General features: G+C 39.0%; 1 protein-coding gene across 6 annotated transcripts in view; it reads right to left on the reverse strand.

The window, feature by feature from the left end:
* The window catches only part of IFT81 (intraflagellar transport 81), a 192,661-nt gene that overhangs the window by 30,522 nt on the left and 134,284 nt on the right, over positions 1–27,855 (reverse strand). For 3 of the 6 annotated variants that reach the window (XM_070399901.1, XM_070399900.1, XM_070399904.1), the window contains 10 exons: positions 22,509–22,674; positions 21,887–21,990; positions 20,636–20,816; positions 19,195–19,284; positions 17,955–18,020; positions 17,543–17,653; positions 16,442–16,526; positions 10,067–10,230; positions 8,654–8,749; positions 6,922–7,068 (listed from right to left, as the gene is read on the reverse strand). In XM_070399901.1, the coding sequence (XP_070256002.1) occupies positions 6,922–7,068; positions 8,654–8,749; positions 10,067–10,230; positions 16,442–16,526; positions 17,543–17,653; positions 17,955–18,020; positions 19,195–19,284; positions 20,636–20,816; positions 21,887–21,990; positions 22,509–22,674 (1,210 nt within the window). Of the gene's footprint in view, positions 1–6,921; positions 7,069–8,653; positions 8,750–10,066; positions 10,231–16,441; positions 16,527–17,542; positions 17,654–17,954; positions 18,021–19,194; positions 19,285–20,635; positions 20,817–21,886; positions 21,991–22,508; positions 22,675–24,380; positions 24,443–24,765; positions 24,818–24,921; positions 25,002–27,855 lie in introns of those variants that run through there. The other 3 variants (XM_070399903.1, XM_070399902.1, XM_070399905.1) reach the window with 3 other exon arrangements.

Consider the following 27,855-nt stretch of genomic DNA (forward strand, 5'->3'; position numbering starts at 1 on the left):
TATAAAGCTTGTCACTGAGCAGGAAGGCCCATTATAGCAGCTATTACTAATCATTTGGACCAATATACATTTGTAATCTAAATTTGTCATTTAAGAAAGAGCAGCCATCATTTTAGATGCTGAAATCAATAAGATTAATGCCTTATAGTGCTAGCTTCTGGCTTTGGGACCAATTTTACCGAATCAGCTCCTTTGTGATCAAAACGAAATTTGACAGATGTTCTTCCTCCTCTTATCCATTTAATATACTTTAGAACCTTTCACAGTAATGATCAAAATCTGGGCTAGCTTTTTAAATGGGCAAGGCAGCCTATTTCCCTAAGTATGTAACCATTTAGATGCCTTTAAAACTTATCTGGAGTGCAAAAGTATTATTGGATCCAGACAGCATTCTGGATATTTATATAGAAACAGGAATCTCTATTCCTGCTGCAAACTTTCCACCTCAATATCTTACAGGACAACTATTTCCACAGTAATTAGCTGCGAGGACTTTACAAGACAACCATATAATAACTACTTTATATGGTCAAGAACCCGAGGCCCAAGAAAGTTAGGTGTGTAATGAAATAACGGCAACTGCCCTAACTGGTTTGGCTCAGTGGATAGAGCGTCGGCCTGCGGACTCAAGGGTCCCAGGTTTGATTCTGGTCAAGGGCATGTACCTTGGTTGCGGGCACATCCCCAGTAGGGGGTGTGTAGGAGGCAGCTGATTGATGATTCTCTCTCATCGATGTTTCTGACTCTCTATCCCTCTCCCTTCCTCTCTGTAAAAAATCAATAAAATATATTAAAAAAAAAAAAGAAATAACGGCAACTGTTCAAGAGTAGCATGATTATACCCAACGGCCACAATTTTTTTGCCCATTTGTCAGTGTCTTGTATTCTGTCTAAATTCAGACTTGCAGAAAACCTGCAAAGACTATCTTTTCATGTCAATTTCATGTCATAAATCATTTGGATTTCCTAAAGTCTGGTCTCAGAGCTGCTACTTGCTTTAAGGCAAAAAAATGTTTCACAGCAACCTTTGTTTTCTGCTAAAATGACAGTCTTTCCAAATCACCCATCATAACTAGTGCCATATATCTAAACACACATACAAATACTATGTTAACCTTTACCAACCTGTTAGTATGACGTTTTTAACTTTAAATTAGAAAGCTCTCACCAAGCCAAGCATAAACAATATAATTGCCTCCATATGGTAGTGGATAATTAACTGCTAATTCTTGAAAGAGTTTATAATAAGCAATATGATACATTCTGGTAGGAAATTGTTTAATAGAAACTTGTGGCACAGGAACATCTGTGAAACACAGTCAATCATACCACCCAGGGTCTCTATGCTTCTATTATAAATCAAGTCACCATCACACAGCTGCTACCATATCTCGAATGGGGTTTTCAACTGCTGTCTAGGCAGTTAAATCTCACAAACTAATTTCTATGAAAAGTTTTCAAATTTGGGGTTAAAATTATGGAATTACCTAGATTGCATATGTAATATGTTACTTCTATTACAGTGCACGGAGCCTAATTTATTTGATTCTGTTTTGTTCCAACTCTTAGAAAATTTTAGGGGCCTCAGGTCCTGCTATGAACTCTAAAGAGCACAATGTGATTTGAAAGGTTCTAAAAATATCACAGGTTTGCCTTGGCTCACTTGGAAGGGCGATGATTCAATTACAAGTGTCAAAATTTGATTCCTGATTTTTCGGGATCTGACAGCTGAAGTAAATCTTGCCAGGATTCCCTTATCCTCATTGTGCTTCTCTCTGAAGTATTTAAAGATTTCATAATCTTTGCAATTTAGCTCTAGGATTTTAGGATTGCAGTTGGTAGCTGTAGAATGAATTGGTTGGGCCTTTTAAAAATATATATATATTTTTTATTGATTTCAGAGGAGAAGGTAGAGGGAGAGAGAGACAGAAACATCAATGATGAGAGGGAATCATTGATCGGCTGCCTCTGCACACCCCACACTGGGGATCGAGCCCGCAACTCAGGCATATGCCCTGACCGGGAATCAAACCATGACCTCCTGGTTCATAGGTTGACACACAACCACTGAGCCATGCCAGCCGGGCTTGATTGGGCCTTTTTAAAGCTGCTTATAAATATTACTTGAATAAGCACACTTTTTAAAGTAGGTATTGACAGCAAAACAGCTAAGCTCTTGTAACGGTTGGGGGAGAAAACACAATGGACTCTATACCCATGCACCACAAACCAGGAAAGACCTTTCAATGAATGAAGTGCCAACAGAAGCTTAACCAGAGGTTCATTTGTTGCTGTAAAAAAGTTCAGACCCAAAAGGCATGCATTTATCATTTGAATGACAGCTCTGGGAAGGGGGCACTGCATCACTGGGGCTGCTTTTTGTTTGCTTTGCTAATAGAGAGATCAGGGTGACTACAATGGTAGCCATGTAGCACTACTACAAGAAGCACAAGTTCTATTTTTTGCTCTCCAGTAAGTGAAACAAGTCATCAAGCTCAGATTGCCTATGAAAGCAGAAATCTCATCACTTACCAAAAGAACTGACTGGAGGCTATCATAGTAAATGGCAAATATAGGTTTATGGTCAGGCATTTATTTATTTACTAGAGGCCTGGAGAACGAAATTTCTGCACAGGTAGGGTCCCTAGGCCTGGCCTGCAATCAGGACTGATCTGGGGGCAACTGGCAGGGTGATTGAGGGGCCCCCCACTCACACCTGCCTTGGCCGGCCTGCCACCTGCCACTTGCCGACACCACCCCCTAACCCCACCACCACTGCCACCAGTGGCCTCCCTCTGTGGGGCGACCAGGGGGCAATGGGAGGAGGGGGGGCTGCTGGCACCCGCCTTGACTGGCTGGGGCCTGCAGTCGCTCCAGTGTTGAGGGTCTGCCCCTGGTGGTCAGTGCACATCATAGCGACTGGTCATTCCACTGGTCGTTCTGCCATTTGGTTGATTTGCATATTAGGCTTTTATTATATAGAATTTATAAAAATCCTCACCCAAGGACATGCTTTCTTTTTTAATATATATTTTATTGATTTTTTACAGAGAGGAAGGAAGAGGGATAGAGAGATAGAAACATCAATGAGAGAGAAACATCGATCAGCTGCCTCCTGCACAACCCCTACTGGGCATGTGCTCGCAACCAAGGTGCATGCCCTTGACCAGAATCGAACCTGGGACCCTTCAGTTCACAGGCCGACGCTCTATCCACTGAGCCAAACTGGCTAGGGCAGGACATGCTTTTTTATTGATTTGAGAGAGAGAGGAAGAGAGAGAGAGAGAGAGAGAGACATTGATGTGAGAGTGAAACATTGATCCCCGATAGAGGATGGATCCTGCAACCCAGGTATGTGCCCTGACTCAGAATTGAACCCGGAACCTTTCCACACACAGAGGATGATGCTCAACCAACTGAACCCCATCGTCCAGGGCTATGGGCAGGTATTTAAAAATTACTTTGTCTATACAATGAAATAAACAATTATGATTAGGATTATTTTCACGTTTCTATGAAAAAATATGTCTATATTAGATTATATTAGTTATACATTTTTGTCTGGGTTTTCTATACATTTACCAAGTGCCTATTACAGGCAGCTATTAAGTAAATGGTAGTGAGCACAAGATATGCCCCAGTCGTCATGGAGCTGACTGGTTTCTTAGGGGGGCAGAAACTGAGCAAGTGATCTTAACTGTTCTCTGTGTTACCACACACATGAATACATATGAGGGTTGTGAGGTGTGAGCTGGGAAAATAATTACAGGCTATGCTTCCTGGAAGAGAGGTTACTTAAGCTTTCTGTTATCTTAACAAAAATCATACTGATCACAGCAACCTTTGATTGACAACTCAGAATCATAATCATGACCATTAACTATTATGCTTGCTACCATACTGTCTTTATATCTCCTCTCACACTGAATCTGCATAAAGTAAGACATTTCTATGTAAAGATTTTTAAAACATTCCAGATTATGGAAAACTGAAGTCACTTAATATTAAAATCATGTCCCAATATTTGAAGTTATCATAACTTGAAATAACAGCATCAATTTGCACTTTAAGTATGTGCAGTTTATTGTATGCTAAGTATATCTCAATAAAGCTGTTTGGGGAGGAAGAAGAAACCCTCTGTGTGACAAAAGACTCTGTATAGAAAGAGACAGCTAACAGACTAGAAGAAAACAATTATCCCGATTATGATCCAGAATATAGGTAAAAATATGATAAATAGATAGGGAAACACAATCCATTAGAAAAAAAAATGGAGAAATAAAATAAACAGAAAAATGACAGAAGAAATCTAAATGACCAAATATGTATGTGGCTAGATACTCAATCTAATTCCTAATCAAGAAAAATGAAAATTAAAGCAAAATATTATCAGAATGCCAAAAATTAAAAGATTGAGGATCAAATGTGGTGGAGAGTTTTAAGTAAGAGAGGAAACATATACTCTTATACACTCTTGGTGCAACAACCAGACCAGTGATCAAACCTGAGAATCTTTGGTGCAAGGGCGGATGCTCTAACCACTTAGCATACCGTCCAGGACACTACTACTTCTTGATACTCTCTCACCTACTGTGTATACAGATGAGTGGCAAAGAACATAATTTTTTTTGGTGGTTACCATGTGGTATCAAATGAAACCCCAGTTAAGTCCATCTATCCTATATAATAAAAGACTAATATGCAAATCGACCGAACAGCAGAATGACTGGTCACTATAACGTGCACTGACCACCGGGGGCAGATGCTCAACGCAGGAGCTTCCCCCTGGTGGTCAGTGTGCTCCTTCAGGGGGAGTGCTGCTCAGCCAGAAGCCCGGAGCCGAGCTCACTGCTTGAGCACAGCGGCGGTGGTGGGAGCCTCTCCTGCCTCCGTGGCAGTGCTAAAAATGTCCAACTGCCAGCTTAGGCCCTCTCCCTGCAGGAAGTTGACCTAAGCCATCAGTCGGACATCCCCCAAGGCTCCCAGACTGTGAGAGGGTGCAGGCCGGGATGAGGGATGCCTCCCACCCCCCCCTAAGTGCATGAATTTCATGCACCAGGCCTCTAGTATTATATAATTGTAAGTATAACAAACTTTCTCCCTTTTGTTCATATGGCCTATCACTTTATCAAAGTAGAAAATAAAATTTGTCTACCAAGATTTGTTACTTATAAAATTATACTGAATGTTCCCCAATACCCTCTGTTCTTTTAGGTAACTGCCAAGTAAGTGGCTTACTTGATTTGTCCTAGTTTCTGGCCATTCCTTAAAAATTAACTTGACTACCCTTAAAAAAAAAAGAATGCTTTTTCTGCCATTGGATACTTCTCCTATACAATATATTTAGTCAAAAATAAAGGCTAATAGCTAGCTGGTGTGGCTCAGTGGTTGAGCGTCAACCTATGAACCAGGAGGTTGTGGTTCCATTCCCAGTCAGGGCACATGCACAGGTTTTAGGCTCAGTCCCCAGTAGGGGGCGTGCAGGAGGCAGCCAATCAATGATTCTCTCTCATCATTGATGTTTCTCTCTCCCTCTCCTTTCCTCTCTGAAATCAATAAAATATATACATTTTTAAAAACTTAAAAATAAATAAATAAAGGCTAATAGCTTGGCACTGGGTTCTTGTGCCTCTACTTGCATACGGGGAATAGCTAATGCTGGATTATAAGCACCACTCATGCCAAATGTGGCCATATCAATTACTATTTCCTGTCAATTGGGCAGCATTTTCTTAAGAAAAGATAAAAATGCTAGGAGATAACATGTTCTCTTATAAAGCAGAATTGCTGCATAATTAATCTTTTTTTTTTTTTCTTGGCTAGCAAGGATGTCACGAAGCACATGCTGTTGGCTTCCAAGTATCATTTAAAATACTCCCCATGTCTCAAAGCAATCTGGAAGTAGATGTTAAAAGCCAAAGGAATGTTTCAATCAAGTGCTGACTTTTGAAAACCTACCACTTCCCAAATAAGCTAAGAGGCATATTGGGAGGTTACAATCAGAAAGAAGCACCACAGAAAAAAGTGTTTGGCACAGTGAAGGTTCCCTGCAAATTTGTAACAGTATGAATTCAACAACTTTTCAAAGCCAAAATGAGGTCTGGACAGAGCAGCTTTTCAAAGCAGCCTTTGCTGAGGCCTCTTAGCTAATGTAAAATAACAAAGCTGTAAGAGGTGGTAAAGTGCAAGCAATGTTTAAGATTAAAATGTGATCTACCACTTGATTTGCTAAAAAAAAAAAAAAAAAAAAAAAGCACTGAGCTGAAGATAAGATATTTTCCTTCCTTCCTTCATTCTTCTTTGAGCTAACTTTATAAAAAGGAGATGGGGAATTATATTTTTGGTGCTTAAGTTTAATCACCTATAAAGGACAATTATTACTTGTCCTACTAATAATCTCATGAGCCTGACAAAATGATAAATAACAGCTGTTAAAGCACTGTTCAAAATTTAAAATGTATGTAGCAATGCAAGATATAACTGTATTTTTAAACTTTGTAAAAATCCACAATGAAGTAATTTTAAAGGTGTCAGTGCAACTGGTCAAACACACATTACTGACAAAGTATCTTAGTGGTGATTGTTCTCAGCTCTCTATGAAATTACATTTATCAACAATTATGAATTTTTTTCTTATCTGTTCCTACTCATTTGATTTCACTTTTATAAAATAAACCCAGTATAAACCCACTTATTAAAGAGTGGAAATTTAGAATATTAGCTTATAAAATCATTAAGATCTGTCATTGTACATCAAGAATATCTTAATATTACTACACAGAGTTTTCAGTTATACAGAAAGAGGTTTCATAAAATAATACTAACTTCCCATTATTGACATTAAGAAAAATGGTAAAAGTATTCATGGTTTCAAACAAGAACAATACTCATATCCTTGTCCCATGAGAGACCTCAACTTACCTCATCTCCCTTCAGAACTTCAGTGCCATCAAACTCCCGGGCCTGGTTTGTCTTCACAGACACCTCCCGCTCTAGGCTGGCTAACTTCTCCTTTGTTTCCTGCAGTTCCTCAGCTTTTGCTTCTTTTTTACGTGAAATTATGGATGCCTAATTGAGCATTAAATGCCAATGTAAAATAAAACATATCCAATCAACATCCTGTTAAATTGTGAAATTCTCTGTTTTATACTTTACCAAGCTAAAATTTCAACGTAAGCATATCCACCAGGATGGCTACAATAAAAAAAGACAGATAATAACAAGTATTGGCAAGAATGTAGAGGAATCAGAACTTTCATACACTGTTGGTAGGAATGTAAAATGGTATAGCTCATAGGAAAGCAGTTTGGCATTTCCTCAGTGTTAAATAAATTATCATATGAACCCGCAACTCCTAGAAAGATAGTCAATGGAGAGAAAAACATATTTCCACACAAAAACTTGTATCAAAATGTCCACAGCTGCATGATTCCTAATAGCCGGAAAGTAGAAACAACCCAAATGCCCATCAACTGATGAATGAGTGAACAAAATGTGAAAGCATCCATACAATGGAATGTTATCCAGTAATAATAAGGAATGAGGTATTGATACATGCTACAACACGGGTGAACTTTAAAAACAGTAGTTTATGTGATATGCTGTTGGAATTAAAATTTTAAAACCTAATTTTTTGGTGATACATTCTGAAATGTTTATAGATGAAATGATATTAAATCTAAGGTTTGCTTCAAAATAATCCAGTTGGGCTGGCGGTAGAAATGACACAAGAAGGCCATGATTGCTATAACTTAGGGAAACAGGAAGGTGAACTACCTTCCCTACCTTGGTATATGGTTGAAATTTTCTACTGTAAAACGGTTTTTAAAAATTCTAACATCCTTGAATAGTGCTTTGTTACGTAGCTCAGTATTTCCTGAGGTTACAGAATGCTCTTCACACTAAACTCCTGCCTGGGTTCTTTTCAGAGAATCCATGGCTTTCATCTGACTCTTTGGTCTAGAAACACATTACAACATATATAATCTCATGATCTAAAAGTGTGGAAAAAATGATAAATGCCTTAACAGCGGTTCTCAACCTGTCAGTCGCGACCCCTTTGGCGGTCGAACGACTCTTTCACAGGGGTTGCCTAAGACCATCCTGCATATCAGATATTTACATTACGATTCATAACAGTAGCAACATGACAGTTATGAAGTAGCAATGAAAATAATTTTATGGTTGGGTCACAACATGAGGAACTGTACTTAAAGGGCCAGAAGGTTGAGAACCACTGCCTTAGCACTAAAATTTAATTCATTCTATTCTTGCAAACTAACTTTAATCTTGAAATGATATATTGCCTTTAATTCATTAAAGATTACAAATATTTTATTTTTATTTATATCACTTAAGATAACCTTTCATTTAAATAATCAAATTCCACATTCACAGATATAAACACAAATAGCCCTATCACCACAGTTGGCAGACGCAAAGGAAACTAAGCGTTATCAGGTATATTGCATTTCAAACTTGAACACGCGTCTTTTGTAGCTTTTCCCATAAGTTCCTTGTTATAATCTGGAGATTAGCAATGACAGAAGAACATTGATTGCTTTCTTCCTTCTCACTTTAACACTACAAATAACACAGCCTGTGGTGTTTATGAAGATGCTCAGAGCTAAGTGGACCAAAAGAATGGGCTTACCTGTTGTCGATATAGTGAGAGTTTGCCTTCAATTGGCTCATTTCTCAACATTTTCTTTTCAATCAGCTGATTGATCTGTGTATTTATTTCATTTATCTAAAACAGTATGAAAAAAGAAAAGGTTAAGTCTCTCCCTATGATTACACAAAGTAAGGGACAATTGGCCCAGCCAAGCTTTGAATTTATAGTTCTTATCATCAGTGATTAGATGGTTCCATTAATGTTATGAGTGGGTTGTTACGATTACTTTTAGAAATAATGAACACTTTGTGGTTCATGATAAATATTTACACAGTATTATTACTTACATGGATTTAACCATCCATGTCTAAATTATCCTAAAGTATTTAGCATGAAGTATTTATACATTCTTATAAAAAAGAATTTTTTAAATTCTGAAGTTATTCCCTCTCCTAGCTTGTGACTTTCAAGTCACTGCAAGTGATAAAATCCAGACTAACATTCCATAGGGATTTTATAAGGAATTCATGAACCCAGCTGAGAGCTGACATGGATGACATCTAAAAACCTTCCTGTTCAAATGATCTGTGGTTCTCCCATAGCAGTCATTTATTCCACTCATTAATCCAAACCTTTCCCAATGTAATAAAACTGACTAAGCCCACAGAAGCATACAGTCCCTCAACAAATTTAAAAAATTACATGATTTTCAGTATATCTGTCTATCCTCTGAAAAAAACTAGAGTTCCCTTGTTAATTCTATGACATTAAATTTGAGCCAGATCTGACTTGGCCATCCAATTTCTATAAGAAAATTAAAAGAATAAAATGATTAAAATTATGTATTTAGTTGTAGTGGCTGTAGAGCACATTAAAGGATCAGCAAATTAAAACGGTTCGATTTTCATGATATTTGGTATTTTTAAAAAAATACACATCTGATTAGTGTTTTGTTTCTAGGGAGCAAAAGTGTTATAATATGATAGCAGGTTTCAATGAGAATTACAAAAAAAATTTAGTAATTCCAAAGCTGGCATAAAAGGCTAATAAATGTATTAGGCTTTAAATATAAAACTGCTACAATATTATTCTTGGAAACAAAAATTACTGATATTTAAAAGTTGTCATCTTATTAATAAGAATACATTATATTAGCCAATTATATATTATGAATACACAAACCTATGAGTCTATCATATGCATTAATTTATATATCCAAGTTACTTAGTTTCCTAATCAATTGACTAGGTTTTCATAAATCATGTATTATAAGTAACAGCATTACATGCTGTAACTTCTCATAAAGAGCAACTCCTCCTAAGAGCTATCAGCTCTTAGGGCAGGCTAACTTAAGAGCCAAGAGTTGGACACTATAGAAAGCAGTTCACATACTTTTCACAGGACTAAGGATGCGATAAAATTGGAAACTATGAAAAGATAATTGTCACTTACTTTAGATTCAAGTTCAAGAAGATCAGAGTGGCCCATAGCAGGCTCTGACACCACTTTTTGTAAAAAATGCAATTCTTTTTTCTTGTTCTCTAATTCTTTAGGAAATTTTTCAGTTACCATATATGAATTAAACTTTATCTCCTCCTCTAGTCTCTTCATTAAACCTTTGAAAAGAAAATAAATGAACGTTCAGCCCAAGAGAATAGGTACAGTGACATTCTGTATACTTTAAAATATAAGACCTGGCCCTAGCTGGTTTGGCTCAGTGGGTAGAGCATTGGCCTGCATACTAAAGAGTCCCAGGTTTGATTCTAGTCAAGGGCACATGCCTGGGTTGTGGGCTCAATCCCCAATAGGAGGCATACAAGAGGCAACCAATCAATGATTCTCTCTCATCATTGATGTTTCTATCTCTCTCTTCCTCTCTTAAATCAATAAAAATATATTTTTTTAAAAAGATCTGTATAGTAGGGCATATCTGTCAAAATACCTAGTATATCTACCTGTATAATATTATATCTGTGTATAAAATCTAGTACCATAATAGATTGGCCATTGAAGTCTTTTGCTAATCTACACTAATAAAAGAGAAAGATGCAAATTGACTGTATCTTTGCAATGCCCACCAGCCAGTCAGGAGTATGCAAATTAACCCAACAAAGATGGTGGGTTAATTTGCATACACAAGCATTGAGTGGCCGGGGGCAGGTGGGATACTTGCCTTGTTGCCATGGTGACGACGCAGGCATTCCACACTGCCCCAGCCGTTCCAGGCCTCTGGGCAGCATGGGAAGACGGAAAGGCGGCTATGGCCAGAGCAAAGGGGGTCTGGCAGCCAGGGGAAGGAAGGCCCATTCTTGCACAAATCTTCGTGCATCGGGCCTCTAGTTAGAATAATAAAAAAACAATTTACAAGGAAGAAATGTTTAAATAATTACAGAAAAAGTAATATTATCATCTTTCCAAATTACCACCTAAGCCCTGGCTAGTAGCTCAGTTGGTTAGAGCATTATCCCAATATGCCAAGCTTACGGGTTCAATCTCTAGTCAGTGCACATACGAGAATCTACCAGAACATAAGCTGATGAACAAAAATAGATCCAGAGACAAACAAGCATCGAATAGACCGTCAAACTTCAGAGGGAAGGCAGGGGAGGGGGGTGGAGGGGGGGTAAGAGATCAACCAAAGGACTTGTATGCATGCATATAAGCATAACCAATGGACACAGACACTAAAGGGAGTGAGGGCATGTGCTGGGGGGTGGGGATGGCTAGGGAGAAGTCAATGGGGCAAAAAAGAAGTAGAACAACAAATCAATGTTTCTCTCTCTCCTTTCCTCTCTCTTTAAAAATCAATTAAAAATCAAATTACCACCTAATTATTTTATATTCCTTAAATTAATGCAAAAATAATATTTGCAAAACAAGCCAGATATAGCGTGGGAAATATATTCAATAATGCTGAGATAACTGTGTATGAGGCCAAAGTGGGTGTTTGGGCAGCAGGGGGACCACTCTGTAGAGTGGTTGGTTTTCTGGCCACTTTGCTGTAATCTGAAACTGGTGCGGAACGGTACTGAATGTAAATTGTGATGGAAAAGGAAAAGGAAAGAAAGGAAAGAAAGAGCCAGATATTTTGTTGGGTCACATTTTGCATTTAAGTAAGAAATCCAAGAACCAAATGACAACACAAATGAAATCCAGCTTCTTTCTTCTGTATGTGGTCATTTACTCTTTTTCTTTTGCAACACTTCTGAGGCAATTTATAGTTTTATTCTATTACCTCATAAGTGGTAATATATTATAATTTGTCAGCTTCAAAGCACACATTCAAATCCGAAAAAGAAATTATCTACATTCATACATTTTTTCAGTTTTCCATGTTTGGGAGTTTTGATTTTGTAAAGTTTATAGTTAAATGGCAAGTTATATTTTTAAGATTTAATAGTTTTCTTATTTTGACAGAGTGCCCAAACATACACACACAGATTTTCAGTGAATAATGGTTTTGTTATAAATTCCCAGCCTAGAGAGCTTTTAAAAGTTTATTTCAGATCTTTCCATTACACGTTTACAAATTCTGGCTTAAGTTTTTAAAACATTGGATTTCCGGTTTAAGTAATCTACGTACGTAGATTACATAATAAACCTGGCCAAAAACCTTAAAAGTATTTTTAGTTCTGTTGTGCTAACCATATATTAACATGTAAAAATTTATTAAAGACAAATTCACGAGTTTTCCATTCATCCCTACAATTTTCCCCCCCTTTTTAGGGGCTGGGGAAAGAGAGGGAAGAGAAAGTGTTTAATGAATCACACGATAATGATGTGGTTTCAGATTAAATCTACTTCCTGGCTTCTCTGATTATTAGATGACTAGTTTCTCCATCTTCAGATGACTAGTTTCTCCCAAGTTCTTAAATATACCATATGTAACCAGAGATGTAAGGAATCAAAGTCTGAAATGTTTTAAAAGATTTAAAATTCTTAATTTTTATATACCTTATTTTAAAAAAGTTTCTAATTCTAGAAAACAAACTTATATGTTAATGATGGCAAGCAGATCAATGGTTGCCTGGGGACAGGTAGAGAGGCAGAGGAGGGAGGAGTGAGACATTACGAAGAGGCACAAGGAAATGTTTGGGACGATGGATATGCTTGTAATTGTGATGGTTTCAAAAAGTATCAATTGTACACTTTAAATAGGTACAGTTTATTATTTGTCTATTTTACTCAATAAAGCTGCTTAAAAAAACATAAAAAACAGAATTTCTATCACATTTTAAGTTCTTCTCTTAAAAATTTTAATGTAGACTTTGAAAAGTAGTCATATGTTCCTATGCAGTTTTTTAGAAATTATCTTTTGAAATCCTGGCCTCTAAGATCTCAGTAAACTTTTTTATTAAAAACCCTCTGAAAACATCTTACTGATCCTACTATCATTGAATGAGTAGGTTTTTTTTAATGTAATAAATCTCACAAATGTGTAGAGTATAAAAATATATTTGAATGTTTTATAGTACGGTTGTTACTCTGAAAAAATACAAATTACATTGTTACACTAAAAATAATTCGCTTGGCCCAGCCAACGTGGCTTAGTGGTTGAGCATCGACCTATGAACCAGGAGATCACGGCTGGATTCCCAGTCAGGGCACATGCCCTGGTTGCAGGCTCAATCCCCAGTCTGGGGCTTGCAGGGGGCAGCCAATTAATGATTCTCTCAGATCATTGATGCTTCTATTTCTTTCTCCCTCTCCCATACTCTCTGAAATGAAAACATATTTTAAAATAATGTGTATGTTATTTAAGTGAATAGAAACTTTTTATAAATCTTTTTTGTTAGTGAAGAATTTAGATGGACCTTATTCAACTAAACACCTGGATTACTAGTAATTAACATCTGCTTAATCTACTCTTTTCCTAAACTGCTAAATACAACCCTTAAACTGTTTCCCAAAAAGATGTCAGCAGAGCAAGAACTCTTTAATTTCCTATTCCCTACTCCCTGCCCACCCACAAAAAAACATATATTACATATGTAATACCTTATTTTTATATTTCAACCATTTTTTTCTTATTTGATTCCCCTCCTGTGTGGAAAAGATCACCGTTTTCCTATCCAAAGTCAAGGTCTTTACTCTCATCTCCCAACTCCTTAACAGACTTTACTGAGTGCCTGTATGTGTAATCTAGTGTGCAAGGGCCTGGCAATAGAAAGACCAATTATGACTTGGTGACTCGCCTGGAGTTTAGCTGAGTCAGAATTAGATATGCCAACCATTAACACACTGTGGTATTGTTATAGAAGATTCAATGCAATGCAGGGTATGGGGGTACAATTGGGACACGCAGGGAAGGCTGTTATCAATTTTCACCATTTCCCCCTAAATCTTCAATTTGTCTGACTCTTTCCTTCAGCAAGTAAACACCACTTTACTACTACCCTCCTGCAATCTAGGCACAGTGCTATCTCATTCATTCTCACACTCCCTCTCCTGTCCTCTTTTCGAATACAAGCAGTCAGGAGAGGCTTACCCTTCATCTATCTTCATCCATCATTATTTGCTCAGCCCACTCTCCTTATGTCACTGCACCTTGGAATGGAATGTCTTCCACTCCTTCACCTTTCCAGCTTTAACTTAACTCAGTGGCCACGTCCAGGAAGCCATTTGTCTCTGTGTTAGAGTGTGCTGCCTCTTTGTTTGTTCTCTTCGAACCCTATGCTGAGCTTCATCAGCAAATTCATCGTATTGCACACTGCTGGTCATTCCTCCATTACACTGTGAGCACTTTATAGAAATACTAGAGGCCCGGTGAACAAATTTGTGCACCAGTGGGGTCCCTCGGCCTGTGCTGCGGGATCGGGCTAAAACCGGCTCTCCGACATCCTCCGAGGGGTCCTGGATTACAAGAGGGTGCAGGCCAGGCTGAGGGAACCCACAGGTGCACAGTCAGGGTCGCGGGAGGTTGGTCAGCTGGGGAGGGACTGCAGGAGGGCTCCAGGGCATGTCCAGCCCATCTCTCGAAGTCCCAATCGGCCGGACCCCAGCAGCAAGCTAACCTACCAGTCAGAGCATCTGCCCCCTGGTGGTCAGCGCACATCATAGTGACTGATCGACCAGTCGACTGTCTGAATCCTGGTGCACATCTTAGCAAGTGGTTGAGCGGCCTTAGCATACCATTAGCATATTACGCTTTCGTTGGTTGAACGAACAACCGACGACTAGACACTTAGCATATTAGGCTTTTATTATATATGATTTCTGCTTTCTATTCCTAACATTTAGCACAGTACCTGACATTCAGTAGATGATCAAGAAATACTGAATTAATGGACTGTTGGTTTGAGCCTATTATTTTTATTACTACTTAACAATTTAGCAGCATGTACTAACATATTACATCAATATTTTAAACCAACACCACAAGAGATGCCCTAAACAGAACTGTGTCCATTTTATCCTCCTATATAATAAAAGGCTAATATGCAAATTGACCAAATGGCAGAATGACTGGTCGCTATGATGCACACTGACCACTAGGGGGCAGATGCTCAACCCAGGAGCTGCCCCCTGGTAGTCAGTGCGCTCCCACAGGGGGAGCACCGCTCAGCCAGAAGCCACATGGGGAGCGGGCCTAAGCCGGCAGTCGGACATCCCCCGAGGGCTCTCTGACTGCAAGAGGGCGCAGGCCGGGCTGAGGGACCCCCTCCCTCCCCCAGTGCACAAATTTCGTGCACCGGGCCTCTAGTTATTAAATAAACAATTATGTATTTCCTGGCCCAAATGATTTCTATTTAGACTAGAATGCCAAAGCCAAATAAAAACTATCAACTCAAATTTAAAAAATGAAATATTACTAATACTGTAAATATCTTTGGATATTCTGTTTAGTTGCCGGAATTAAAACGTAACAGCAAGAAATATTTAACCTAATAAAATTAAGGATAACAGATATTACAGAAACACATGTTTAGGCCAACATCTGAAATTGTATTAAACTGTACTGATCAGCCAATTATTTTTCTGCATACCAAATCTTTCAATTCTTATATACATTGCCTTCATTTTCAAAAATTCACTATTAATGATAAGCTCTAATAATTTCTTAACAACAGTAGGCCTATACAAATTGCTTATTGATATTATTATTTTTTTAAAGATATTTTTATTGATTTCAGAGAGGAAGGGAGAGGGAGAGAGAGATAGAAACATCAATGATGAGAAAGAATCATTGATTGGTTGCCTCCTGTCTGCCCCACACTGGGGATCGAGCCACAACCTGGGCATATGCCCTGACTAGGAATCGAACCGGGACCTGCTGGTTCATAGGTCAACACTCAACCACTGAGCCATGCTGGCCAGGCAGTATATGTTCTTTGGATTTGATGTAGATTCCTTTACATCTTTACCATCAAAAATTAAAATGAGTCCAGCCAGCAAGGGGCTCATCTAATCTAAAATTAGAGACCCATGTCATTAGCATAATTGCCCTAATAGGGAAAACACTCAGTGTTATTCTTTGTCTTTATAGCCCTGGCTTTAGAGCAATGATTCACATTTCTTCCATCCATCTTTTTCATAACATCCATCGTAAGTACTTCATATACTCACAGATTAGAGAGCCTCCCTCCACAATGGTTTTCATTACCTTTACCCTCTGACAAAACACTGACTGAACAGGAATTAAACCCCAGGTGAAGACTTAAAGATGCCTGTATCAGGACTCCCCTTCATTAGATAGGAAATGACACTCTGAATGCTGAGATATCACTTGATGATAGTTCTCATTAGTTAATTGCTAATCAGTAGGGAGACTACTGATTTAAACTAATATTCTCTGATCGACTATGTCATCTAATAATTTCCACTTACTTTCAGGCTTTGCATCTGCTGCCGCATGGCGCATACTTTTCAGCTGGTTTTGTACTCTTTGCAGTCTCTGCACTGCATGAAATAGCTTTAAAATAGAATTAGATCTAATTACTTGCTTAGTCTATTGAAACCTACCACTCATACAAACAATGAAAAATACAAGTTCCACATAATTCCTGTGATATAAAGGAACAAATAATAAGAACCAAGAAAATTGCTGTTAAATCCCAAATATAAATGGTTCCCTCAATACCCTTTCATGTAAAACTTAAAAAAAAAAAAAAAAGAGCTTTCTGAAATTAAAAAAAAAAAGTATTTGCTGAATTTGGTGGTCAAAGAAAAATACTTGCTAAAGAATACAGTTACCAGGCTTTTCTTGTTATAACATGGTTTTCTTAACTTTTAGGACTGCAAGCGTTCTCAGATATGAGGTCTCAGAATCAAAATTTGATGCCAAGTAACCTCAGGGCCAGGCAGTGTAGTTGCTGTGCAGTAGAACGACTGTGATGCCAAACAAGTTCTGAGAAAGCCAAACCCCTCAACTGCCCACCTAGAAGGAAATGGAGCTGATCTGAACTGTACTTTTAATGTATAAGTCTACTCAGTTTTAAGAACGACTTTTAACAAAATAAAAGTGATATTTTCCTGGCCAAGTTATTTTTTCGTTAAGGCAAAGTCCAAAAATGTGGATGGTGGGTGTTTTGGAGCCTTTTCATGATTTGCTTATTTACCGCTGGAGTAAAATGTAGAGGATACTGTGATCAGTGCAATAGAAGGATGTTATCATAGCCCCAGAATCTCAACACCCCTTAAGAGATTCTACAAGTTTCATCAACAGTTTCATTCATGAAACAGTGAATATTTGGTAATGTTGTAACAACATGAGCTCAGCATAGGCCAAAAGGGAGTGTACAGATATATACTGAGTATAGAGTCCCAAAGGTCCTTGATTCTGTTGGCACCACAAAATACTCTTAGAAGAATATTCTATCATGCTCACAAAGGGAAACATGAACTTCTAAAATTCTTCTTTCTTTACATTTGAATTGTCATAAAGAACTATTTCTTTCATCATGAGAATATAAATTTTCATATGGATACCTGATTCTTTTGTTCCTGTTTCTGTTGTGCAAGAAATTCTTCCCTCTCTTTTTCAACTCGAAGTTGTCTTGCTATTTTAAGCATCCGTTGATGATTCTGAACTGTCTCCACCTACATTAAGGGAATAAGTAGTTCATGTTACTGTCGGGTTAAGGCATGTCACGTGACTCCGACACCCACTTATCATTTCCTTTTGGTAAACAGTACTCCCTGGAGATGACAGTCAAGCTCTAGATTCCAGGTCCTTGAAGGTTTTGGGCTAGTGCCTAGGGAGATTCCCTTTCAGTCAGGGTTATTTGAGTCCCTCCTCAGATTGAATCCATGCCCTGCTTAATCTTTATTTGCATTCCTAAGTCTTTGCAAGTGCTTAACACTTGGGGCCAAAGTCTTACAGTGCTAATTCTTGCCTTACCCTTTTCTTCAAACGTTCAACTCTCTTAATGAGCTGATCCTTTTCTTCCTCCATTGCACTGATATCCTAAAAAGCAGTCAAGAAGACATTATCAGAAAAAGTATTCTTTGTAGAATTCAGCTAAGGGTTTTATATGATTATATATCTATCATAATAACCAGAGCATTAAGGAACAAAGAACCTCCTTGGGATGAAGGACATTTCTATTCCCCCCATCCCCAATAATTTATTTGGCAGCTTGGTGTTCATCTAGAAAAGCAACTAAAACAGAAATTTATCCTAGGGAAACAATCATAGATATGCAAAAATGCTTAAATTATCTATACTATAGGATATTATTTAATCATTAAAATCATATTGTAGAAAGATAACAATGGGAATATACTAATGATATAATGATTTAAAAAGCAAAATACACCTAGCTAATTTGGCTCAGTGGATAGAGCGTTGGCCTGCGGACTGAAGGGTCCTGGGTTTCATTCTGCTCAAGGGCATGTACTGGAGGCAACCAATCAATGTGTCTCTCTCATCATTGATGTTTCTCTCTCTCTCTCTCTCTCTCTCTCTCTCCCTTCCTCTCTGAAATCAATAAAAATATACTTAAAAAATAAAATAAAATTATAAAAAGCAAGATACCACCCTAGCTGGTTTGGCTCAGTGGATAGAGCCTGTAGACTGAAGGGTTTCGGGTTCAGTTCGGTCAGGGCACATGCCGGGGTTGCGGGCTCGATCCCCAGTAGGGAGTGTGCAGGAGGCAGTCGATCAATGATTCTCTCTCATCATTGATGTTTCTCTCTCTCATCCCTCTCCCTTCCTCTCTGAAATCAATAAAAAATAAAAATAAATAAAATACACATTTTTTTAAAAAAAAGCAAGATACAAATAATTATGGATCGTGTGATCACACACACACACAGACACACACAGCCTGAAAGGATATACAAACAATTAGAAAATTTTTATTTTTTGTTATTTTCTATATCAGATATCTATATCACTAGATATAGATATATACATATATATGTATATTAGATAGAGACACAAAATGTAACCTTTTAAAATCATTTACCCTGGCCTCATTAATTTATTCAGCAAAGAACTAGCAAGGCCTTACAAAAGAAAATCTGCCTTTTGCTATCACCAGTTTCAATACAGTTTTAAGACTCATATTGAATTAACTAAAAACAAAAATACTAAACCTAACATTACTCAAATGAAAAATAGATTTTCTTTTCTTTACCCTTCTTATTTCTGCTGTGGAAAATCCAGATGTCTTAAGCTGCTCACATTCTTTATGCAAAGTTTTAAAGGCTTCCATCAACTCTTCATACTAAAAGAACAAGTTAAAAAATGATAAACTAATGACTAGACCCAGTAGGCTTTTCTTAATCAGGTTATCTATAAACTTATAGTGATTACTTAAATCAGTGATTTTCAACCTTTTTCATCTCAAAGCACACATAAACTAATGACTAAAATTCTACAACACACCAAAACACGTATTTTTTGCTGATCTGACAAAAAAATAGGTATAATTTTGATTCTTTTGGGTGGCTATTACTGTGTTGGCTATTGTCATTTTTTTATTTGACAGTCTAAGGGAAAAGAGGTCAGTGCTCTTGACTAAATAGTCAGGTATTGCATGTTATAAAAATTCTTGTGGCACACTGGTTGAAAATCACTGACTTAAATAATTATGAACACAGCGTTTGAAAAATACATCTTTAAACATTTATATAGGACATAAAAAAGCGGGTCTGTAAAATCTGGTCAGTAAATCCTTCTCCTGCTTCCTCTCTGGCTATTTTCCTACCTCACACTCTATATTCTCACTATGCTGGTTTTCTTTCAGCTTCTGGAACATCCCATGCTCTCACTTCCAGTTCACAAACCCTGTTCTCTTTGAGAATATTGTATGAGTCCCCTCATCCCTAACCTGGATAAATCTTATTCCTCCATCAGGTCTCAGCACAGATACCATTACCCACACAGAAGACTTCTACAGCCCTGTATCAGAATGCCATGTCAACAGAGTAGATATCATATGAAATTACAGTTGTCTAGTTACTCATCTGTCTCCCTCCCTTAATATCTTAAGGCCAAAACCCAGTATTACCTCAAAACTCTGGTGAGGAAAATGCACTGAAATTCCAAATTCCTGGCCCTCTGTTTACTTTCAGCCTGACTAAAAAGTCCTCTGAGGTTGCAAGCCTAGCTTCTTTGCCTATACACAGTCTTTGCTGGGGCTCACATATCCCAGTTTTCCTGGGAGAGTGTCAATTTATACCTCAGTCCTGGTATAATTATTTGATAGTCCCTTGCTCTCTGATTTGGATGACAAATTATATTGTCACCTTACTGATCAGCAAAGTGCCCTGCAGTCCCAAGCCCAGGATCCATCCTACCCACAATGCTTAAGTAATAAATTATGCTAAAATCATTAACTTCAGGGTGTGTTTTTTTCTATCCACATGCACCTATCACTGAATTGGTATTTGTGTGCAAATGTCAATATTTTAATACATGGTTGCAGTTGAATGTTAGCTGATAACTGTTTTCCCTTTTGGTGCCACCTGAAAATACAGAGACAGCAAATAAACTAGAGAGAGATTAACATGTACTTGAACATGTTCTTGAAATCCATTACAGACAGTTTTAAAATACTATTATGTATTGAATACCTGTTTATTGGTATCAGCCACAGTTTCATCCTGAAGAAACTCACTTGGTACCTCCAGTTTTATTAAGAAACGAGCTAAATATGCTCTTTTCTTCAGCTCATTAGTCCTCTGAAGAAGCCAGTGGAGCACAGGGTAAATTACAGGTTTACTTCCAATCACCAGACCCTGACGAAAGGTACTCCTATAAAAAACAAACAAACAAACAAAAAACAAAAATGCGTGCATACACATGTGGGTTTATAAGTGAACCTTGAAAAGAGATAAGATTTACTCAAAATCTGATTTACAGTGTCCAGATTGCTTTCCATGACAATTTAAAAAGGATAAAAGCAATGCTATTCTATAGTCAGTGTGCACATTAACAATAAAAGTAAAAGTAGGCCTTTAATATATCACTGGAATACGTGGAAAGGTTGTGTTGGAACCATTACCTATTACAGTCAGCCTTAATACTTCACTTCATTGACTAGGCAGCTTCAGTTACGATTTTCATCTAGGATGGCAGCTAGATGATAAAACGGAATAGTGCATTTGCCTGACTTTTCTGATTAGGAGAAAGAACTGACCCACTTACAACTTCTGCATGACAAAATAACATTAAAAGTTCAAGATTATTGCGCTAGCTCAGTGATTCCCAAAGTGGGCGCTACCGCCCCCCGGTGGGCGCTGCAGCGACGGGGGGGGGGGGGGGGGCGATGATGGCCACAGGTGCATTTGGGGGCGATGAGTAACTGCTATTAAAATTAAAAAAAAATTAATTTCCAGAGGCTGAGTAATATTTTTTCTGGAAAGGGGGCGGTAGGCCAAATAAGTTTGGGAACCACTGCGCTAGCTGGTTTGGCTCAGTGTATAGAGTGTCGGCCTGTAGACTTGAGGGTCCCGGGTTCGGGGTGCGGTCAAGGGCACATGCCTGGATTGTGGGGGGCGTGTAGGAAGCAGCCAATCAATGATTCCTTCTCATCATTGATTTTCTATCTCTCTCTTCCTCTTCCTTCTTTTCTGAAATCAATAAAAATATATTTTTTTAAAAAAGCTCAAGATTATTTTGAAACTCAGTGATGTTCCGAGGCCATAGACTTACGGAAACCAGGTAGTGCCTAGGAATACTGACTATAGCCTATGAAGGTTTGGCTATTAAAGCATAGTTTAAGGAAAGCAACACATTATACTATTAAATAAATTTTTAAAAATAAATAAAACTTCTCCAAATTAAAGAGAAAAAAAGAAGGCAACATGCAATCAGATTCTTACATGTCTGTGGCATTTCCTGGAGGTTTGTATTTAAGGATACCAAGGAGGCTTAACATCCGTTTGGCTGTTTGCTCTGGCATCTCCTCTCTGATATCAACAACTTGCTAACAATTAAAGAAATTAAAAAAATGTTATTGTTGTAAATCTAACAAAGAACAACATTTAAACTCACTTACAATCTACTAGAGCATAACAGGCACAATGTTCTCTTAATAAAATGGATAAAGTATGGAGGTCCCCAGATTCCAAATGAGGGTGTATACAAGTCAGATCAGGATTCTACTAAGAATGTCAAGTGTAAAAACTCTCCAGTGCAGAGACATGAGCTAACTTGCAATACAATAAAACCTTTTGTAAAAGCATTTTTATTCCTGGACTAAATCCATTTATATTTGGAAGTGGGGAAATATTTTCTAAATAAGGTACAAGTTGATAATTTTTGAGCTAATAGAAAAAACTTTAAGATAATTTCCTATTACTTTACAAACATAAGGCCTGTAAAATAAGGCCTCATGAAAATAAAGTCCAGAGAATGCAAATAATTTGCCCAAGACAGATATTGAGAGGCAGAAACTGGCTTTCCTGCCACCCTTTTCATCACAGAGAAAGACAAAACTCTTACCTTTGGGTCAATCTCAGCCAGGACATCATTGAGAACTTGTAATAGTTGCATTGGCTCCAGGGAATCAAATGTGATTAAATTATAGCTCTTCTTAAAAGGCTCCTTATTGAGATTGTCCACAATGAATTTGATTTGATCACTCATAATCAAGGTCTTATAATTTAAACTAAAGAGTAAAAATAGAGAAAAAATTCCTCAATACTGATAACAAAAGTTCTGGGGGGAAACCAGTATTAAGATCATAGGAAGCAGGCATAGAAAGTATAATTCCACATGGAAAAGTTATTTTATTGAAATAAATCAGAGTGGGACAACTTCATTATGAATGCTTCAATATATACTGTTAATTTGTAACGCCAAGTGTTTTTGTATATGCATCTTGTGTGGCAGCAGTCATCTGCATTAACAGGGACAAATGAATAAATCCCACCTACATTAACATCTCTTCTGTTCTGCTCCACAACATCTACCCAGGGGTAAAGACTTGTTATAGACTGCAGACATATTTCTAATTTTTAAAACTTAGCCCAGCTGGCATGGCTCAGTCGTTCAGCATAGACTTATGAACCAGGAGGTCACCGTTAGATTCCCGGTCAAGGCATATGCCTGGGTGTGGGCTTAATCCCCAGTGTGGGGCATGCAGGAAGGAGCCAATCAATGATTCTCTCTCATCATTGATCATTGATGTATGTTTCTCTCTCTCTCTCTCTCTCTCCCTCCCTTCCTCTCTGAAATCAATAAACATATATTAAAAAATTAGCAGCCCAGGTTTAAAAATTAGGAGATATTGTTGCATTAATATCCAGCTTTCCAGCCTCTCTTGAAAATCAGATCAGGCAACCCTGGGCCCACATTTTTGCATGGCCACACCCAACTCGAGCGGAGTAGAGGCTGCAAGCTTTAGCCTGGGTATGCTTTCTTGGATTTGTTTTGGTTTCCTCCACCAAGCGATCTTCACCCACTAATGTTATGTTTGGCCCTACAGGCTTTGACTCTGCCACCCTTGAGTACTTCAGGACCTCATTTCCTTCGCCTCCAATAAGGTACCAGTCTCCGCCTCCCATTCCAAATCACCTGTAGGCTTCTCATTGCCCACAAGATAAAGTCCAAACTTCTTGGCTTTTGAGACACTTTAAAATCTAGCTCAAATGAGCTTTCCCCAACTGTATTGCCAAATTGTTACTTTTCACCCTTCAAACCTCAGCAGATGGAAATGGTCACTGCTTCCTAGTTGATCCACCTCTGCCTTCAGTTAATGCTGTTTTCTCCACCTAGAAGGACTGTTCTCCATTCCCCCCCTCTCCAGAGGTGCAAATCCTGACGGTTTCCTAACCCTACCCTTCAAGGTAAGTTCCTCCAGGAAATCGTTCTTATGCTACACACCAGGTTCTGCATCGGAATCACAGGGCCTGCCTTCCACGTTGACCACATGCAGTTACTCATTTAATACATTTTCTCTTCTCCGCTAAAATGTAAATTCCATGAGGACATATCTGTCATTCCATCCTTGAACACCCTCTATATCTAAAACAGTGACTACTTCCACTAGACTGAATGAGTAAAAACGGAATATCTGATTATTTAAGTGCTGAAACAGCATTACCAAGGTTTCTTGTGTCGCCTGCATGCAGACATCACTATGGGAAGAAGTAGTAGAATTTTGCAGGCAGGTAATTTTTTTAACTAGCAATTTTTAAAAATGAATTTTTAAAAATGAACTAAAAAAAGAATTCCAAAGTGTGTATACCTTTTTTGGGGGAACACCTGTATATACTTACTTTTCAATAATTTAGAAATTATATATATTATTTATAGCATACTATATATATATTTCCCCCCTTTCAAAAATACAAAACCCTTGTAAGACGTTACCAGAAGAAAAGAAACGAGTTGGGCTCCCCGCTGGCCCACCAGCTTTCTGAGGGTCAGGCGCTGAGGACAGAGACGTGCTGCGCAGGTAGGCTGTCCGTGCCCCGTGGGCTCGGCGCTCTAAAATTAGCAAAAGCAATTACTCTGCCTCTTCCAGAGGAAAGATGCCACACTAATTCACGAGCGCCTACCCTCAAAAGAACATAAAAACCCGAGGCGGGGGGGGGGGGGGCGGGCAAGAATTAAAACCAGGACGAGCGCTTATCTGGCACAGAGCGGGACAGAAACCACGCGCTCTGGACAGCAACTCGCAGGAGTCCGCAAAAGAGTGTCCCCCCGACCCCAGGGCTCGGGAAAGGGGACCGGACCCCACGTCACACCCGGGCACCTCGGGGCTTCCCGACGACTCATTCCGCCGGGGAACGGCCTTGGACCCCGTCACCGCTGCGACCCCTCCGCTTGCAGCACTGGGAAGGGGATGGGAGGCGCTTTTCTCCTATCTCGGGGTTCGGGGAAGTTTCCGACCACGGGTCGGCGAGGTTACCTCAAGTTTTCTTCAGGAAACCACTGTCCCCCACCCCCAGGACGTCCCCGGGCTCTAGCGGGTTCCTAGAGACGAGCTCCTTGGCAACGGTTGCTAGACAGTGGGACACGTCACTTCCGGTGGGGCGCCGCGTTTCCGGGGGACCCAGGCGCGGGCGCTGCGGCCCCGGCGCGGGAGGGGGAAGGGCGGATGGGTGGGTGCCGGGCCCACGTGCGAAATGGGGTTCCGGGTCCGGAGCCACTGTGGGCAGCCTAGAGAATTTGGGGTCGTTACCCCGGCGGTAAACTTTCCCGAACGTTCTGCAGTTTGCAGTTTCCAAAATACTCAGTTCATTCACCCGACATCAGAGATGACTTCTTTGTTTGAGGCAAGACCAGGGCGATTTGAGCTGAGGAAGCCTTTGGCCTGAGCTTCGAATTCAGGTTTTTGACCTAAGTATCTCCAAATTAGGTTAGACATAGGAACAACTGTACAGTCCCTGGCCGAATTGAAAGAAGGCACATTCATCATAGAGATTTCAGCTTCTTTGTCACATTATTTGGGCCATGTAGCCTGTACTGGGAATTAAAATTTTTTTAATCAAGTATTTTTTTTAATATGCTGAGAGCCTGAAAAAAAAAAAAAGTAAAGTACATAGCCTAAGGCTCCTTTTGGCTTCTAAGAGCCTGTTTTTAGGCACCTGCATAAATGAATGTTCTCTTCCAGTCTTCATGGCGTTTATATCCTATGAAGTAGGCTGAAGGAAGATCACAGATGAGGCATGGAAGTCTACTGGAACAGAGACCCATTGCTCTAACAGGCTTGGGGGAGACCTTAGTTGATGAATAGTATTTTGAACCTGCCCCCCCACCCCCACCCCCAGACAGGGGATCACTGAACTTCGTGATGTCCATGAAGAAAACGAGAGAAGAAAAAATAAATTTCTCACACCCTGAAAACTTAGTTGTTTGCTTAAAAACAACTTAGGAGAAACCAACTACAGATTTAGCATCAGATTTACAAACAAAACAAAACAAATTCCATAGTAGGCATCTCCTGTATGTCCCCTCGGTGCTGGCTGCTGGGGGTGAAGGGTTGGGAATTACCTGGTCACTTTCGTCATGGAGCTAACATTCTAGTGTAGGAGGAGGGACAACAAACAGCAATACCCGTACAACTATGATGAATGCTGTGACAAAAGGACTCAATGATGGGGAAGCCCAGATGAAGGGTCCCAAGTTTATCTGGGGCTGAAAGGACTATACTATCAGGAGAGGCTCCATTGAACTAAGTGATGTTTAAGGATCAGTAAAAATTAGTCAAACTAGAACAGAGAGAGTTTATCCAGCAGAAGGAGCACAACACTCCAAGATGGGTCCATTGCTGGCAGCCTTCTGACTATTGAAGGACCAAGTGAAAGCACTTGGAGAGAAACTAAGCGTGGTCCCAGCTCATAGATGCCACCAGGAGGAGGCAACACTTAAAACCTTTAGAAGTTAAACAACTTAAAATAATTCTGAGAGAAACAATAAAAGAGTCATACAATGGGACTATTTAATTAATTAATCCTGTTGCGAGCATTAGGAGATTCTCCTGGCTGGCTGAATTTGAATCCTGGATCTGTGTTGGGGTTGCGGCCACAACTCTGTGTGGCCTCATCTCTCTGGGCTTTCCTCACCTATCAACTGTGGCTATAATAATATCTTCCTCAAAGGTGAAGATTGAATTTGATACAGGTAAAGTGATTAGAGCAATGCCTGACATTGGAAAAGCTAAAAACATTTTACCCTTTTCCCCCTTCTTTTTTAAAAATGAGGTGGTTAGATTTGCTCCTTCTACAGAGAAAAGGCAAGAGTGGCTTCTCCAGTAGTTTTTAATTTCTCCTCTGCCTGTCGCTGCTATTACTGAAACACAACTTCCCAGTTATGAGAATACAATCCTCTGTAAATTCAGGTAAGCAATGGAATCACTCTTTGTTCTCAAACTCAAATGGATCTTAAGCTTAATGCCTTTGCTCAGGTACACAGGAAAGAACTTGAAGCCACTCAGCCTGAGATACTGAGAAGAACATATTCCAAATTGAACCAAAAAAAGAGAGACATGGAGAGGCCTGCACATATTCGGTCCCTGCCCGTCTATATGGCCTAGACACAGGCCCCAGGAAGACCTGCTACTACCCCTGATTCATTCAAGGTAAAAAGATTCAGTGAGGGGTCCAAGAAGACCTTCTCAGCAACAGTTTCGCCATAACAGTGAAGGCATTGCTGATGATATCCCAAGTCAAGCCACCCACGTGAAGACTTTTTTCCCCCCTTAGATGCTATGTTGAGTCTTCCTTGTAAAATCTCAAAGATGCCTCTTGGCTGAACTATATTCGATATTTTTAATAGATGAAGGGAAGTCCAGTCATATGAGACAGCCTTTCAGAAAGATTCCTACTCCTACCCTGACTCTCTCTTTTTTGTTTAATAGATGTATTCAGATATAATTCACATATATACAATTCACCCATTTTAAAGTATACAATTCAATTGCTTTTAGCATATTCATAAAGTTGTGCAGCCACCACCACTATCTAATCCCACAACATTTTTATTACCCCCCAAAACACACCCTGTTCCTGTTAGCCATCATCTCCCAGTTTGCAATAAAAACAAAAAAAAATCTTATTTCCCAGACTCTGACAACCACTAATCTGCTTTTCTTCTCTATGGACTTGGCTTTTCTGGGCATTTCCTATAAATGGAATCACAAAATATGTGACCTTTTGTGTTTGGCTTCTTTCACTTAGACTAATATTTCCAAGGTTCATTCATGTTGTAGCACGAATAAATACTTCATTTCTTTTTGTGGCAGAATAATATTTCATTGTATGGCTTTTTGTTCATCCACTTATCTGTTGATGTAAATTGCTTCCACTTTTGGCTCTCATAAACAATGCTGCTATGAACATCC

The sequence above is a fragment of the Myotis yumanensis genome, unplaced genomic scaffold (genome assembly GCF_028538775.1).
Source record: "Myotis yumanensis isolate MYYU_CA2020_CCGP unplaced genomic scaffold, mMyoYum1.0.hap1 SCAF_19, whole genome shotgun sequence".
NCBI classification, from domain to species: Eukaryota; Metazoa; Chordata; class Mammalia; order Chiroptera; family Vespertilionidae; genus Myotis; species Myotis yumanensis.